Here is a 17,345-nt window from a genome sequence, read left to right on the forward strand (position 1 = left end):
GCAATGCATACTGGGATGTGTAGTTTCACAACAGCTGGAGGGCCATAGTTTGGACATGCCTATAGACCAAACAAAGGACTGCATCAAAATTTTGCCAAATGGACAAACAAGGCCGCGCTCATCTAACATCTGCTGCTTGACTACAAAGACACAACCCTATGGTTGCTCAGAATGTCCATCGGAACCAAGAAGCCAGGGCCAGAACCAGTGGGTACAAGGACAATGACGCTAGCCCCATACACGACATACCTGCATTTTATTCACTTCACCCCCATTATTTCCTAGAAATGTTCACTTACTGGCCATTCAAATCCACAATATGACCATCTTAAATCCATCATGGCACAGACGCAATGCGATTCATAGCTACATGTGCAGTAGAAACAGCATCAGCATTGTCTTCACATCTGAAACTTGCCCACAGTTCTCTCTGTTTGATGGGGGGTAGCTATGTGTTGTTGGACACTAGGGGAGTTTGTCTTTTTGGAGACAAACCTTGATATGATTGGAGAGCCTCATTCCTTTCGAACAGTTACTTTCCAGTCCCCAAATCTCAACACATTCAATATTTATTTAAACATTTTAGAAAGAATTCTCATGTCATTTTACCCCAATATACTAGAACAGTGGTTCCCAACCCTGGTCCTCAAGTACCCCCAACAGTGTACGTTTTCCAGCTCACCCGCCAGGTGCACTCATTATTCAGGCACATTTGAAAAGATCCACAGGTGGAGCTAATTATAGCACTTGTGATTCTGTGTGGAGACCTGCAAAACATGCACTGTTGGAGGTACTTGAGGACCAGGGTTGGGAACCACTGTACTAGAACATGGGAACAGGACCTATGAGATGAATGGGAGATTGCCAATGGAGAACCTTTTCCTGATTGTCCATGCCAGCTCTCTAAGCACTGGCATAGATGCAGTTACCATGTGCAAGGTTCATATCGGTGTATATGATATTGTTTCTTAATGGCCGTTCCTCCTGTATTCACCCCATTTTGCACTCTCTTCTTGGGAATAGAATTTAGATTAGTTTGTATACAGATTCTCCAGACTATACCCCATTCAGGACAGAGAATTGCCATTTTTTCTTCATTTTACTTCCTTTTCGCTTACTTTTTCCCGTTTTAATATATATTTCCCACATTATGTTGTTTTTGGATTCCACATCACCAATTCTTCTTCAAGGCAGTCACATTATTCTTTTATTTTTTATTTTTAACTGAGTATTTTTATTAGAGAAATTTTTGCATTACAGAGTATGCAGAAAATAGCAAATATCTAAAAATAATAGTATGTAGAGATCAATTCCGCATTTAACATAAAGCACACATAACATTGGTACATTTTAAAATGAAATAAAACATGATGAAAGAGAAAAAAAGGGGGGGGGGGTGGGAAGAAAAATTTAAAAGGGGCACAGGGTAGGGGTGATGCCAAATTTAGCCTCAGACAAATGGTAATCATCATAGTCTCATACAATCAGAGGCCATGGGATGAGTAAATGTAAAATTTAATAAAAACAAAAACAAAAAAAAAACATGCACATAAAATCAGTTTCTAGGTTAGCGAAGACTTAATAAAGGTATCTAGGCAGTAGGTTGGGGGCCCAATTACTCCGCCAACAGAGAGCAGTATAAATAGGAAAAATAAGGATGCCGGGACGCTAAACGGGACTCATAATAAATAGACCAGAGTAACCATTTAGTCAGGGGGAAGTTTGGAGCCATGAAATATTTAAATCCAATAGTTTCCACTGCATTGGATAGCTGCATGAATCTTGGGCAGGTGAGAGGGGAGGAGGGGGGTCTGGTCTCTTCCAATATTGAGCAATAGCAGCTTGGGTTGCTATGAGAACATGTCTTATAATGTAGATACAGTGTCCAGGAACCTCGGGGGGGGGGCAATGCAGGATTACAATTAGGAGATATTGGAAGCGAGGTCTTAGTAATATTTTTGATCAAGTAAAAAATCTTCATCATAATTGCTGAATAGTGGGACTAGACTAAAATATATGCACTAGCGTTCCTACCACTCTATTTTAATTTGATTGACATCATGATTAGCCTGACTGTAAAATGTTGGCTGCTATACAGTACATTCTTGTATTGATAGAATTGTATTGTTAGTTGGCACTGTTATGGCTACTGTCGGAGAGTTTTATTAGGGAAGGTTCCTGGTATTTTCATTGCAGTTAGAGCATTGCGGTACAAGTCAACCAGCCCTCCTTAGAACCTCATCTAATATTGACTTGCACATATATGTATTTTAGTAGACCTTTATTTGTGTTTAATACTGGTAATGATGAGCTATACACTCTAAGGGCCCAATTTGGTACTTGTGTAGTTTCACGGCGCCGTCGCCCGCACAGTCTGTCTCTGAAACTGGGCAGCCTGCCAGAGGCTCTTGTGCCGCTCTAGCTATAATGTAATTTAATGTAACGTAGCGCTGCGCGTGCCACTCTAGCTGTAATGTAATGAAATGTACCGTGTCAACAGGACACAAACGGGGCTTCTAAACCGCACACCCCGGCACACCGCTACCAAAGAGGGTGTCCCCAAAAACTCTGATCATGTGCGGAATCTTGATGTTGTCCTGGATAATGGCCTGACACTTAAACATCAGGTGTCAGCCACAATCAAATCCTCATTCTTTCATCTGAGAAACATAGCCAGAATCAAGCATTTAATTCCCTCAGAAGACCTTCCTAAAGTCATACATGCATTTATATCATCACGACTAGACTACTGCAATGCTCTCTACCTGGGTCTTCCAGCAAAAGAATTGCACCGCTTGCAGCTGGTACAAAATGCAGCCGCCAGACTATTAACTAACCAGCCCCACTCCTGCCACATAACTCCCATTCTCTACGCCCTTCACTGGCTACCTGTAAAATGGCGAATCGTTTTTAAGATTGGCTTACTCACTTTCAAGGCCCTACATGACCAGGGCCCAAGGTACCTGCAACAGCTGCTGATCCCTTACTGTCCTACTCGATTACTACGATCCACTGAAGAAGGACTACTAACAGTACCCAGAATCTCCCTGAATTCATCTGGGGGTCGAGCTTTCAACTTTGCTGCTCCAACTCTGTGGAACTCTCTTCCTCGCACAGTGCGAGAAGCGCCCACTATAGAATCCTTTAAAAATAGACTAAAGACATACTTATTTACTCAAGCATTTCACTGACATCTACTGTTAAGCTTGTTTTGTATTTCGAGCTGTAAAGACAATGTGTGTTTAAGCACTTTGAGTCCTATTGGGAGAAAAGTGCTATATAAATATCATTATTATTATTATTATAATGTAGGCGCTAACATTTTAGGCGCTTTTAGCATCTGAATTCACACTCCCGGCACTTCGCGCGCACAGTCTGCTGCTTAGCCCCGCGCGGACAGCGTAACGTAGTCAGTCAGAGCTCTACGCAGCTAGCGTAGTCAGTCAGTAGTAGCACTAGTGAGAGACGGAGGTGCATAATGGCAGTGGCGAACCTGACTATGGCTATGGAGCGTCTGACGCTGTTCAGTCTGCCGCAGACGGAAGAGGAGGCGGTGGCTTTCCTGCAGGCCCGCCAGTTCCTGCCGCAGACCCAGACCTGCCCCAATGGCCACCCCATGAGGCTCAGCGTGAAAGAGCGCATGTGGCGCTGCCACATTCGCAGCTGCCGCAAAAAGGTGAGCGTGAGGTCCGCGCAGTGGTTTCTGGGGTCTCACCTTCGTGACCCTGCTCCGCTTCCTGTATTGCTGGGCAGAAGAGCTGACCAGCATTAAGTTCTGTGATCGGCAGCTGAACATCTCACAGAAAACTGCAGTGCAGTATAATAATCTGATGAGGGAGGCCTGCACGGTGGACCTGCTGGCGCAGCCTCAGCGGCGAATCGGAGGCCCGGGTCATATCGTCGAGGTCGACGAGAGCCTCTATGTCAAGAGGAAGAGCAATGTGGGACGGCTCCTGCCCCAGCAGTGGGTGTTCGGGGGCATATCCAGGGAGACCGGGCAGTGCTTCATGACTGCGGTGGAGCGCGGGATGCGGCCACCCTGATGGCCCCGGCCGCTACGCTGTTAACGTAGCTGTCAATACGTAGCTTACAGCTAGAGCGGCACGAGCACAGTCAGACAGAGCTAGAGCGGCACGCGCACAGTTAAACAGAGCCTCTGGCAGGCTGCCAAGTTTCAGAGACAGAGAAACTACACAAGTACCCCCAATTTATCAAGCATGTTTTTCATTAAAGTATATAAAGATAGCTTGTGCATAATTTTACGAAAGATTATGTGCTAACAGCCTAATGCAGGAGATTTTTTTTAGAAGATTAGCCACAACTAGTTTATGCCATCCTTACATGGATGCATATTTACTGGAGAAGGATCTTTTGATTCCTCTCCTGCAACCTCTGGCAGAATTACTCTGGATGAGACTTCCATAGATATGAAAAAGTCATCTGATCCAGTGGGGATCTAACTCAGTCAGTGGTTACTGCTCTGGGGTGTATTCAATAATTTTTGTGAGCTGCGGTTATCGTTTGTTTTCGGCGATCCCCGCCGTTTAACCCCTTTGCCGGCCACATTGAATACGGCACCTAACTGAAAGTTACACTTAATACATAGCTTGATGTTTCTTTTAACTAAAATATCCTTCTCTGTGTGGCCCATTAATACATAGGGCACTGTGTATGTTAAAATTTCACATTAAACAAGAATTGTAATGAAAATGTCACAGCTCATTAATGTGAGTTCCCATCACATTTGCCATTGAGGTGCTTTTGGATTATATTGAATGAAATGATATTTGCATTCTGTTAATAACTTGAATTTTTAATCCAAATAGGACAGAGAATTAATTGATCCCTTTCCGTTGCCATTACTAATTATTGGGAGCAAGTATGATATATTCCAGGTAAGCAATTCCAGGTTTCTTTCATTGTATGGTAATGGATCTGGTACACTGCCCAGCATGTTGTTATAGTGTGAAGTTTATACCCCCTTCACACTGCTGTTTCAAACCCGGGTTATAAACGGGATGACCCCGGTCACGGCTTGGTGTGAAAGGGGTGCAGTGACCAAGGTATCCAACCCTTAGGGCTATTTCACATGCTCTGGCTCCTGCCGGGCGGCGAAATCCCGCACGGCTAAGAAGCTGTGCCGCATACAGTACTTAATAAGGGACACAGTCCGGCCGGCCGGTTGCAGCTGGATCCCACCACTGGAAGGGATGGCTGCCGGACTGTGGCCATCCCCACCATTGTAAACTACTGTGTGCTGCACGGCTTCCTGGCCGTGCGGGATTTCGCCGCCTGGCAGGAGCCGGTGCGTGTGAAATAGCCCTTCGTGTATTAGAGAGTGCATGGCCTCTTTATAAACATATGCAGTAAATACTGGTATTGCATGCAGTATTATGTATCAGATTGATGGTAGTAAATACACAATAGTCCTGGGAATGCTGTATAGTGGTGATTCTGTTTATATAATGCACTGTGCATGGGATAGGAGACTGACTGAACAATGTCTAAAACTCAATGAGAACTGCATTATTATAGGTGCAGAACATTCAATCATCTGTAGCTCTTACTGTTCGGATGATGCCATTCCAATCACTGGCCGCAATTGGCAGGGATGTACTGTAACTGACCACTGTGATTGGAAGGAAAGCAGACCTTGGTTTAGTTTTTGTAGAAGCAAACCATGCACACATGTTTATCCATGGTTACTGAACCACCATGCTACAAAATCTTCAATAGAGTAACAATGTTTGAGGGCACAGTCTAATGCCCTGTACACATGGTTCATTGTGGTCTATTTTTCTATTAGATTTTGCTTATATAAGCAAAATCGGACGCATTCAATTTCGAGTCAGTCCCATTCTGCAGCATAGAAATATAGACGTGCAGGCAAGACTATATTATTATCATTATTATTATTAACAGTTATTTATATAGTGCATACATATTCCGCAGTGCTGTACAGAGAATATTTGAACATTCACATCAGTCCCTGCCCCAGTGGAGCTTACACTCTATATTCCCTACCACATAAACACCCACACAGACATTGTAGGGTTATTTCTTTGAGCTAATTAGCCTACTAGTATATTTTTGGATTGTGGAAGGAAACTGGAGTACCCGGAGGAAACCCACGGAAGCACAGGGAGAATATACAAACTCCACACAGTTTGGGCCATGGTGGGAATAGAACCCATGACCTCAGTGCTGTGAGGTAGTAAGGCTAACCATTACACCATCTGTGTTGCCCTAGATCTGTACTGTTTAGTCCAAATCGAATGCATTTTCCTTGCCGTGCGCTTCGATCCTGATCAAATCGGGATCGAATAGCAAGGCAGTCGCACCGTGTGTACACCCCTTACCCTTATAGGAGTGGACAGACCCTTGGCCAGTGGGGCCCACTGGAGATTTCTGCTGTAGTCTTGTGAGCAGGTCCAACATTGCATGGCAACTATCTTATTACAGCCTCCTCTAATTAACCCACTAAAACGTTCTAATTATTTATTATTACTTTGATTTATTGTACTTCTCACTAATATTACTTTTGCGATCACTTTTCAAATCAGTGGTGGAATTTAACCTTGTCCAGCTGCACAATCTTGCTCTTTACTCACTCCCCACCAGCGGACTATGCAATCATGTGCAACATTACTTCATATAGCAGTATACGGGACACCCAGAAATGTAACCCTGCAGGCTATGGCAAAGAATGGTTAAGTAGCACAGCCTATGTCAGTGGCAAACGCAGGATTTTTAGAGGGGGGTTTCCAAATGTAATCCAAAATCTCTCTCTGCAGTGCATTGGAGTAAGTACGGGAGTCTGGGGGAGTTTTAACAGCCCTGAAAATTGGTATTTTTATACACTGGATACTGAATGGAATACAGTATTAATATGTATCACTACAGCTGCTCTATAGTATGGGCTGTTTCAAACATTTAAATAAGATAAGTTGTCAGGAAAGGTTAAACATATAATAAATATATGCACAAACATAATAGAACCAGTGCTGCACTTTCTAAGCTCACAATCTCCCACTTCATGGGCAGGCTCCTGTCTCTTCCTCTTGGCAGCTGCTCTCTGGTCCATTGCGATGTTTGAGGGCTCAGACACATACATACATACAGTAAATGTGGTAGAAGAAGCTGGTACACTAGGCACGTGCAGGAGCTCTGCTCTGTCCCTTACACTGCATAATGTGGTGGCAGCTCTAGTGATCATATTATATACCAGTGCTATTGTTGCCAAGAGGGGGGAGGGGGTTCCAGGCAACCAGAACCCTCCCCTGCATTTGCCTATGTATGTTGTCGGGACATTGTGAATTTTTGAACACCATAACTTTCCCAACGTACAGTCCAACTATGGGGACAGCATATACCTTGTCAAAATACCAGTTTTCTTTTTAACAGTTTTATTTATTTTAGGATTTTGAGTCAGAAAAAAGAAAAATAATATGCAAAACACTGCGATTTGTCTCCCATTACTATGGAGCATCACTACTGGTTTGTACATTTCAAATAAGTCTTCTAATGAATATGTTTAATTCCATGACCTTATACATTCTGTATACATATCATACATGTGCGCTACAGTACAGGAGGAAATGCAACTCAGTAAAAATATAAGCAGAATAGCATGCCACAGGAATAATAAATAATGGCATGCCTTTAGCAGGTGTATTTAAGAGGTTTGAAAACCAAGGGCCTGATTCAGAGATATATACAGAAACCCGATATTTTACATACAGTTCATCTCCTATTTGTTGGACCACCCATGCACAGGCCCTGTTTTTCGCATGTGTAGAATGATCATGTGAGAACACACGCAGTGCCCCCAGACCACAGCATGATTGAACTGCTGAAGCCGTACTGGGGGTGTCGTTGCCTGCATTAACAAAAACTGCCATGGGGGGTGGCAAGGCCAGTGTCGGCGTCTTCCAACTCTTGGTTGCCACCTGCCTTGCAAGCGGGCAGGAGGTGGCCATTTTGTGTAAGCATAGGCATACCCAGATGACCGATCCACCAAACATTGCAAGCTATGGTCACAATGGTGATCTGATGCTGAGAGGTAGATTTATTAAGCTCAGTGAAGTGATAAAGTGTCTGGTTTTTATCACTGGCCAATCAGCTCCTAACTGTGAAGTTACAGGCTTGGTTTGAAAAATGACAGGTAAGAGCTGATTGGCCGGTGATAAAAACCAGACACTTTATCACTTCAAAGAGCTTAATAAATCTACCCCCGAGCCTTTTGACACATCACTCACTCACCATCATTTTGCACATACAGATGTTGCCACACTCATCGTTGCCTGACCTGACACAACAACGGCACAGGAACTCCAAGCTGTGACATCGTTAATCAATGCATTTTTTATGAGACGCACACACATGGCGATGGGATTGCGCCAGTCCCCATGGAAGTCACACATGGTGGTTTGCTCTGCAATGGTGAGCGTGGCTACATCTGTATTAAGAGACAGCTGCTGTGCAGAACTATCCATCTATGAATCAAAACCCAGGTTAGCTATGTATTTAGGGGACTGGAATCTGTGGTACAGAAATCATGGCATTACAATATGCTGTAGGGGATACTATTTCAAACAAAACAAATTTGAATCTGCACAGAAAAGTCTCATCTGAATAAACCAATAAAGGTAAAATAATTCACTAAATGAATCCACTCTAAAATGAAAGCGGTTGGAGGTACACCATGGAGAAAAGTACAGTATATTCAATACAAGGTGACGGGACCTCAGAAGGGACCTCAGTTGGGCCCACCCTGAGGTCCTTCACCTTGTACTGATTATACATTAAGGGGGGTGATTCTGAATGACTCGCTAAGCAGTGAAAATTTGTGCGGACGAGCCATGTAACGCCGCCCGCACGAATACCCGTCCCCGCCGCCATTCCCCCTTGCAACCATGCAAGAGGATGTGTAACAAAAACACATCCCCTCGCATGCTGCCGCTACAGGAGAAATCAATCGATGGTCAGTTGAGGCTGACATATATGTAGCCGCCGGGACGAAGACAGGGCGGGCAGCTGACGTCATCTGATGTCAGCCACCCGCCCCCGGAAGACCGTCCGCGTACCCATGGGAAAGCCCAGCGTTTTCATGGGGACACCCATAAAATGATGAGCATTCCCATGGCCCAGCGCCGCCCCCATCCCACCCATCTTCGAACTGCCCGGCAAGTGAGGAACACGCTGTGGCCGTTCGCAGATGAGGTTTGCACATACGCAAACCCCAACTGTCTGGGCAGGGGTTGAATTCAGATTACTTCTTGTGGTCCAGAATCGGCCCCCAAATTGCTTACCATATTCTGCCATTTGATAACTGTGTACTATAAAATCATTATATGAAAACTCTAATCTGAATCTAAACAAAATGCACTTGCAAAATATGTCTTATTCTCTTTTTGTAGTTCTCAAGCAAATCTGAAAGCCATAAAGGTGTATTACGTTCATTTGTTAATCATTTGGCATTTGGACAAGACAAGAGGTAAGGAACGGACTCTGGATTCCTGGAAAGTGTACTATGTTGCAGTTCTGTGTTAGGTTGCAGTTCTGTATTAGGTTGCAGTTCTGTATTAGGTTGCAGTTCTGTATTAGTTTGCTGTTCTGTATTAGGTTGCAGTTCTGTATTAGGTTGCAGTTCTGTATTAGGTCGCAGTTCTGTATTAGGTCGCAGTTCTGTATTAGGTCGCAGTTCTGCACTGCTGTACATTGCAGTTCTGTATTAGGTTGCAGTTCTGTACTACTGTACGTCGCAGTTCTGTATTAGGTCGCATTTCTGTATTAGGTCGGAGTTCTGTACTACGTCGCAGTTCTGTACTACTGTACGTCGCAGTTCTGTACTACGTCGCAGTTCTATACTACTGTACGTCGCAGTTCTTTATGTAAAAATAACGTAATGGTTTGATCTAAATTTGGTTGCTTATTTTGTACTGCACATGTCCACAAATGGCAAATGTACTTTGTTGATTTACCCATTTTCTGAACTCCCTTGATTAGTCCAGTGCTTTTGGGGTAAAATAAAACTAGTGATTAGTTCAAGATTTTATGAAACATGGGGATAATGAACAATACTGCATTGTTATGTGATTGTAAGATTTGCTGTTTGATCATTTTGACCCTGCAGCAGATTGGTGTCAGTGGATCACAACAAACCACTTGTTATTCCAGCTGGATTGGATTCCTTAAATCAGATTGGTGAGTTGTTATTAGTTGGGGGGGGGGGGGGGGGGGGGTTCTCTGATGCAAATAAAGTTCTAAAACTCTTTCAATATTTAGGATCTCCTCCCGCCTCCGACAGTGACCTGAGACAGGGTAATGTACGCACACCGATGGAGTTATGGAAGAAGATTTATGAGAGATACTTTACTGCCAAGGTAATCTAGTTGGAGCAGAGTTTTCTGCACAGAACAACATTGGGGCAGATTTATTAAGCCTTAACAAGAGATAAATGTAAGGGTTATAAAGAGAGATAAATGTCCAGCCAATCAGCTCCTTACTGACTTTTTTCAAACACAGCCTGTATCATGGCAGTTAGCAGGTGATTGGCTGGACGTTTTTTCTCTCTTTATCACCCTTGCATTTATCTCTTGTTAAGGCCTAATACATCTGCCCCATTGTGTGATTCATGGGATGATTTGAGAGAAGTGATATCTATCCCCATAAAGAACGTTATGCGCAAGGTGATAATGCTCCAGCCAATCAGCTCCTAACTGTCAATTTAAATATTGCAGCTGATTGACTGGTGCATTATCACCTTGCACATAACGTTCTTAATGGAGATAGATACCACTTCTCTGAGCTTCATATATTTACCCCCAAGTTCTGTTTTGAAAACGAGTTTAGCAGTGACAGAGTGTGATTTATAATACCATGATGCCCCATTCACATTTGCATTATTGCCCCTGTGTATGCTGCGGTGGTTTCTCTCTGTCCCGCAATCACCAGCAGATCTGTAGATTGAGGACTTCTACATAAAATGTCCAACTCAGCAGATTGGGAAACACCTTTGTCAGATAAAAGTAAATACAACCTTGTTGTTTGGCCAATTACAAATAAGATTGGCGCTTTAAAGCCTACAATTAGTGTGCTTTGTTTTTATTATGGATATAATCGTACAGTGCAAGTATGATTCAATGTGTCTGTTTTATGTTCTCTCTTGATTTGGGTGATCTATAAACACTGCAAATGCCTGAAGTGTGCTATTTATATTTAGTAAATGAATTACTAAATAGTAAATGATTATTTCAGAAGCATTTTAGAGTTAAGGTGCCCATACACGGTACAATTATTGTATGTCTTATGGGCATCGAATGCCATGCGATGCGATCTAGTTAAAATGTGCAGCACACACTTTTTTGAGCTGTGCGATGGGATTTGTGCGGGAGCGCGCATCTCATCACACACAGCTATTGTACTGTGTATGGGCACCTTTATGGATTTGAAGAAAAACTATTTTTCTAGCGTCCCCTATTATGCAACGGAAAGAGGCAGGTCAGGTTATCAGGATAACCATAAACCCCTCGGTGTCCCCTCCTGTTCATATAGTGGGGATCGAAAGTTTGGGCACTCCAGGCAAAAATTCATTTTAATGTGCAAAAAGAAGCCAAGGAAAGATGGAAAAATCTCCTAAGGCATCAAATTACAGATTAGACATTCTTATAACATGTCAAAAAAAGTTTGATTTTATTTCCATCATTTACACTTTCAAAATAACAGAAAACAAAAAATGGCATCTGCAAAAGTTTGGGCACCCTGCAGAGTTTATAGCACGACCAGCCCCTTTTGGACAGCTGAGACCTGGCAGTGTCATGGATTGTTCTCAATCGTCGTCTGGAAAGACCAGGTGATGTCAATCTCAAAGGTTTTAAAAGCCCAGACTCATCTGACCTTGCCTCAACAATCAGCACCATGGGTTCCTCTAAGCAGTTATGTAGAACACTGAAACTGAGAATAGTTGACACTCCCAAAGCAGGAGAAGGCTATAAGAGGATAGCAAAGCGTTATCAGATGCTCATATCCTCTGTTCGGAATGTAATAAAGAAATGGCAGTCATCAGGAACAGTGGGAGTTAAAGCAAGATCTGGAAGACCAAGAAAAATATCAGACAGCTCGCAGGATTGTGAGAAAAGCAAGTCAAAATCCAAATTTGACTGCACAATCCCTCCAGGAAGATCTGGCAGACACTGGAGTTGTGGTACACTATTCCACTATAAAGAGATACTTGTACAAATATGGTCTTCATGAAAGAGTCATCAGAAGAAAACCTCTCCTACGTCCTCACCACAAAAATCAGCAGTGAAGTTTGCAAATGAATATATAGACAAGCCTGATGCATTTTGGAATCAAGTTCTGTGGGCCGATGAGGTTAAAATAGAACTTTTTGGCCGGAATGAGCAAAGGTACGTTTGGAGAAGGAAGGGCACATAATTTAATGAAAAGAACCTCTGTCCAACTGTTAAGCATGGGGATGGATCAATCACGCTTTGGGGTTGTTCCCTGTGTCACTGGCACAGGGAACATTTCACGAGTAGAAGGAAAAATGGATTCAATAAGATTCCAGCAAATTTTAGACGCTAACTTGATGCCATGTGTGAAAAAGCTGAAGTTAAAGAGAGGATGGCATCTACAAATGGATAATGATCCTAAACACACCCCAAATCCACGGTGGATTACATCAAGAGGCGTAAACTGAAGATTTTCCATGGCCTTCACAATCTCCTGACCTCAACATAATTGAAAATCTATGGATAGACCTTAAAAGAGCCGTGCGTCACAGACAGCCCAGGAATCTCAAAGAAAAGGAAGACTTTTGTAAGGAAGAATGGGCGAAGATACCTCTAAACAAGAATTGAAATACTCTTAGCTGGCTACAAAAAGCGTAAACAAGCTGTGATACTTGCCAAAGGAGGCAGTACAAGGTATTAACTCTGCAGGGTGCCCAAACTTTTACAGACGCCATTTTTTGTTTTCTGTTATTTTGAAAGTGTACATTATGGAAATAAAATCAAAGTTTTTTGACATGTTATAAGAATGTCTAATCTGTATTTTGATGCCTTTTGTAGGTTTTTCCATCTTTTCTTGGCTTCTTTTTGCACATTAAAATTAATTTTTGCCTGGGGTGTCCAAACTTTCGATCCCCACTGTACGTCTATTACTCTCATACACAAGGACTGGAACACAGATGTTACGTAAGCTCAGATTCCTGCCTATAATCAGCAGTTGAACATGTATTACATCCATTAGAACAGTGTCCTTAAGATGGGGGAGAGGCTTCAGTTGCCTGTAATGGAGTTCCTTAATTTTTTTATACATTGTTTAAATGTATGTTGTTGTTCATGTGATATGGGAAACATAAGAAGTTAGGGTTGAGTATGGGAACTCGCCGCTTAGAATGCCCGCGGTTACAAGACAAACACTGGCATCCCAACGCCTGGTGGGCAAGTAGGCTAAACCTCTTTCCTATCTAACCCTAAGCCTAACTCTTCCTTCCCGCAGCATAACCTTATCCCTCCCTTCTTGCAGCCCAACCATATCCCTAGTGCCTATCACATTTTCTGTCCTCAATTCAATTGTAAACATCTTGCACCATGAGTTGTGATGAGATTGTCATTCTGCACTCATGCTAGGAGCAGAGTCTCCCCATTTATGTTCAGATTCCCCATTAATGTTCAGATTAAGTAGTGGCTTCCCTCTGTTTCTTATGTTTTGTAGTAGTCCTATATCAAGACATCCGGATCTACAATGTAGCAGTCCAGTGGACATAGGGAAAAACACGCCTGTAACAAGTGTGGTCAGAGCTAACAGGCACCTTAAGATTTTCCTTATAGATTGATGATCTATTTTTTTTTCTTTTCATTAAGACATTTATAATCTGGGGGTTCCTCTGCATGTTTGCCTCCATACCGGTACAATTGATCTAAATTAAAATGTGATCTTTTTGCATAGGATACGAACGACGCTAAAGAAATAAAAGATCCAGCAAAAGATCCACAATATTCTGAAAGAGAGATTGATGCTATGCGGTCTCAAAAGGATCTGGTAAGTGTGAATACACCCTGGTATAAAGCTCCTGTAGAGGTAACTATAGGTCAGTTGCAGTTATCTTTATAGTCATGGGGAGAACTGGATATGAGAATTTCGGTGTTAGTCTAATCTTATCAGAAGCAGATATAGTAATTTATTATACATGTTATGAAAGGTTATGTTACAGTGACCTGTTTGTATAATCATGATGGCTGCTTCGCCCATTTTTTTAATTTAGTACCTGCAGGAGAGGCACAGAGTTTTAGTAGCTAAGTATTGTTTTTATTTACAAGTCCAGTTTGTTTTTTATATAGGTTGTTTGAATCCCCCTATGGCAGCTGAGGACATGTTTTGCACTCCACGTGGGGGCAGCCGGCTGGGATTTCCTCAGCGGCTCTGCATAACCCGGCTCCCCACTGCCCTGATTCATTTGAGTGAGAGCTGAGCCGTCAGCGCCGCACAGCAGTGCAGGGCAGCCAAGCAACAGCTCAGCTGTCATGTAGTGTGCTAGGTAGATGCCAGAGGCTCTGGGATTGGCTGAACCACAGGCTGTGCAGGGCTGCAGAAGGCAGAATCCCGGGCAGTGTGTGCCGTGTGCATGGGGCTCAGTGATTGGCTGATCCACAGGCTGTGCAGGGCTGCAGGAGGTGGGATCCCGGGCAGCATGTGCCGTGTGGATGGAGGCTACTTGGAGGAGAGACAGGGAGAGTCTTTGCTCTCTTCTTGTCTCTGTGCTATGGGCGGGCTGCTACCTACAAAACAAGTAAGACAGCCTTGTTTTTGAGTTTATACCGTGTGGCGCAATATGAATTTTATGTGCAGCCTGCGAATATTTACTGGAATTGCTAAGTGGCCCCCCCGGCCAAAATAATTGCCCATCCCTGCCCTATGGGATCAGGCTATGGAAAAGCCAGTGTTATGTAGCCCATTCCTGCCGGCGCTGACCTAGGATTCAGCCCGCTCCTGTCCCCGGAAGAGGATCATCAGTCACCTGGGGGCCTAAACTCTTCCTCAGGAGCCCTTACAGAAGCCACAGCCAGTATTATACAGCCGCAACACCCTGTGAGGTTTCTGGGATTTTATGAAGTCGGTTCAGGAACTGAAGGCACGATTTGGTTTTTTGAAGAATGAAAGAAAGTGTGGATGCCTAAAAAAGGCTAATCCTCGTGGGGAAGACTAAGTACCTAACATAGCGGTGTATAGACTGGTATACTGTGAGGACTGGCTACAGGCCCATACACAGTCCTGGATGGATCTAGAACTTCCATAGAGGCACTGTATATAGCTGAAGTATACACTTGCAAGAGCTTCACACTCTGTTGCAGCATTTGGGGAATGCACAGTATGAAAAGGCACTGATAGTCATGGACTAAAGTGCACCATGAGGAATGGATGTTGATACTAGCAGACAGTAGTAAACTACGCGCACCATTCGGGTACGTCAAGTCAGAAATAAACCGGAGTATATAAGGAAATAATATTTGCATACTAAGGTGCACAAAATCAACTCACACATTCGAAAACAGAATATTGTCATATTTTATATAGCAATGCCTACCTAAGAAAGGAAAATAAAACAGAACTACCCAAAGCAAACCTCCGCATAACCCTCACCTTGTATTACTTACCCCCAAACTAGGTATACCTGGATCCCAAAACAAAGGTCCACTCTTCCCACTAACTATACTATCTAACTGATCCACTCTCCCATCCAAACACAGGATAATAGAACACATAACTGACAGGGACAATAGATTAATGGATTTAACTAGGGTAGGCCCAGTCTCCCAATATACAAGGGTATAAAGTCATTTTGCACAAAATACCTGACCTTAATCTGACATGTAAAACAATCTAACATACAGTATAAAGGGAATATATGAAATCCAGATAAACTGAACAAATCTAGAATTAACTCAGCTTTCCCACTAGATATAAAAGAGTGAATACCATATGCTAAGCAATAGTAACATTATACAAAACCACATATATCACAAAAAGAAAATAGAAATAGAAAAGTAAACTATAAAATTGAGAAATTGGATATATAAAATCACAGACAGAACAAAAGGAAATACAGAAAAAAAAAATAGGACTATATAAATGTTATCCAAAACGGCGATACCCCCTAGTCCGGCCAGTATTCTACAGATTTAAAGGAGAAAATCGTAGACACAGTACTCTTCCAGCTCGCTCAGGGATATACATAAGGGCATCCAGTGTACAAATTGTACAATCTTGGCGCATCTATTAAAAATTGACTAGGCATTCTTAAAGGAATCATCAGGACATCCAGAAACAGAGTGGTAAAAGGATTTAGCATCCACCAGAAACATTGAAATAAATAGATCTAGAAGATAGAAGATATTATCTGAAAAGTCAGATAAATACGTAGTTTGATCAACTCCTGCACTGCATTTCCCATAAGAAAGAGATTATATCCATAGGTGCAGCATCCAATTTATTGAGAAGCCTCAAAGTGGAAGTAGTAATGACCCGTAGAATTTGTTGCAGAGAGCTTTCCATGTTACAGAAGAAATGACACACTGTTGGGAACTCATTACCATGGGAGGCCTAAAGCACCATATATAAACCAGCAGTAAGATGGCAGCGGCTAGCATGCCACTAAGACTATCTCACCACCACTGCAACTAAGACAGACAAATGTGGAACAGTAGGCAACAGTTGTAGCGAAGGCAGCAGAAAAGTCAAAACAATAATAATCGTGTCACCATCCCCATCACACCGCTACCCACACTGTGCCAGCAAGCAAGCCGTGAATACAGGATAGCACCAAATGGCCGCGGGTCTCTGCCAGCATGCCGAGCAGATCAGCAGGATGAGTGAATGGCCACCGGGGACTGTAGCTCCCAAAACCACAGCCAGGCACCAGGAGGGGTGAGTGAGGAGAAACAACAGTGTCAGCTGGACCCACGGAGTAAATGGAAGACACCAGACGCACACTGCACAGGGACACAGCTGCTGGAGCCAGGAATGCCACACCACCAGACCAGGCCGCAGAGATCACCGGATAGTAAGTATACAGCAACACAACAATGTAGCTCAATAGGGGCTACAGAGTGTAGGCTACCAATGAAGTCAGGCTGGAAAGGATCCTATCGCCAAAGCAGAATTTTTATCATGATGAAAGCGGGAGAGCTGGCAAGAATGTCCTACACCATGCTACTCCAGGCCACGCCCCCATTTTCGTACTTCTTGCAGTGTTTCTGGACACATATCTGTTTGCATATAAAGACACATAGATTTGGGAGGTTCCTCTTTCAGTGGAAGCACCTGATTAGCAAAGACCA

The 17,345-nt window shown here is 43.1% G+C and overlaps 1 protein-coding gene across 1 annotated transcript in view; it reads left to right on the top strand.

The window, feature by feature from the left end:
• Positions 1–17,345, top strand: part of DYNC2LI1 (dynein cytoplasmic 2 light intermediate chain 1) — a 48,103-nt gene that overhangs the window by 24,483 nt on the left and 6,275 nt on the right. The window contains exons 7-12 of the mRNA XM_083175707.1: positions 4,827–4,895; positions 7,420–7,497; positions 9,420–9,496; positions 10,136–10,206; positions 10,288–10,385; positions 13,957–14,049. Coding sequence (XP_083031833.1) covers positions 4,827–4,895; positions 7,420–7,497; positions 9,420–9,496; positions 10,136–10,206; positions 10,288–10,385; positions 13,957–14,049 — 486 coding nt within the window. The remainder of the gene's footprint in view (positions 1–4,826; positions 4,896–7,419; positions 7,498–9,419; positions 9,497–10,135; positions 10,207–10,287; positions 10,386–13,956; positions 14,050–17,345) is intronic.

This window comes from Crinia signifera, chromosome 3 (assembly GCF_055691185.1).
Source record: "Crinia signifera chromosome 3, ASM5569118v1, whole genome shotgun sequence".
NCBI classification, from domain to species: domain Eukaryota; kingdom Metazoa; phylum Chordata; class Amphibia; order Anura; family Myobatrachidae; genus Crinia; species Crinia signifera.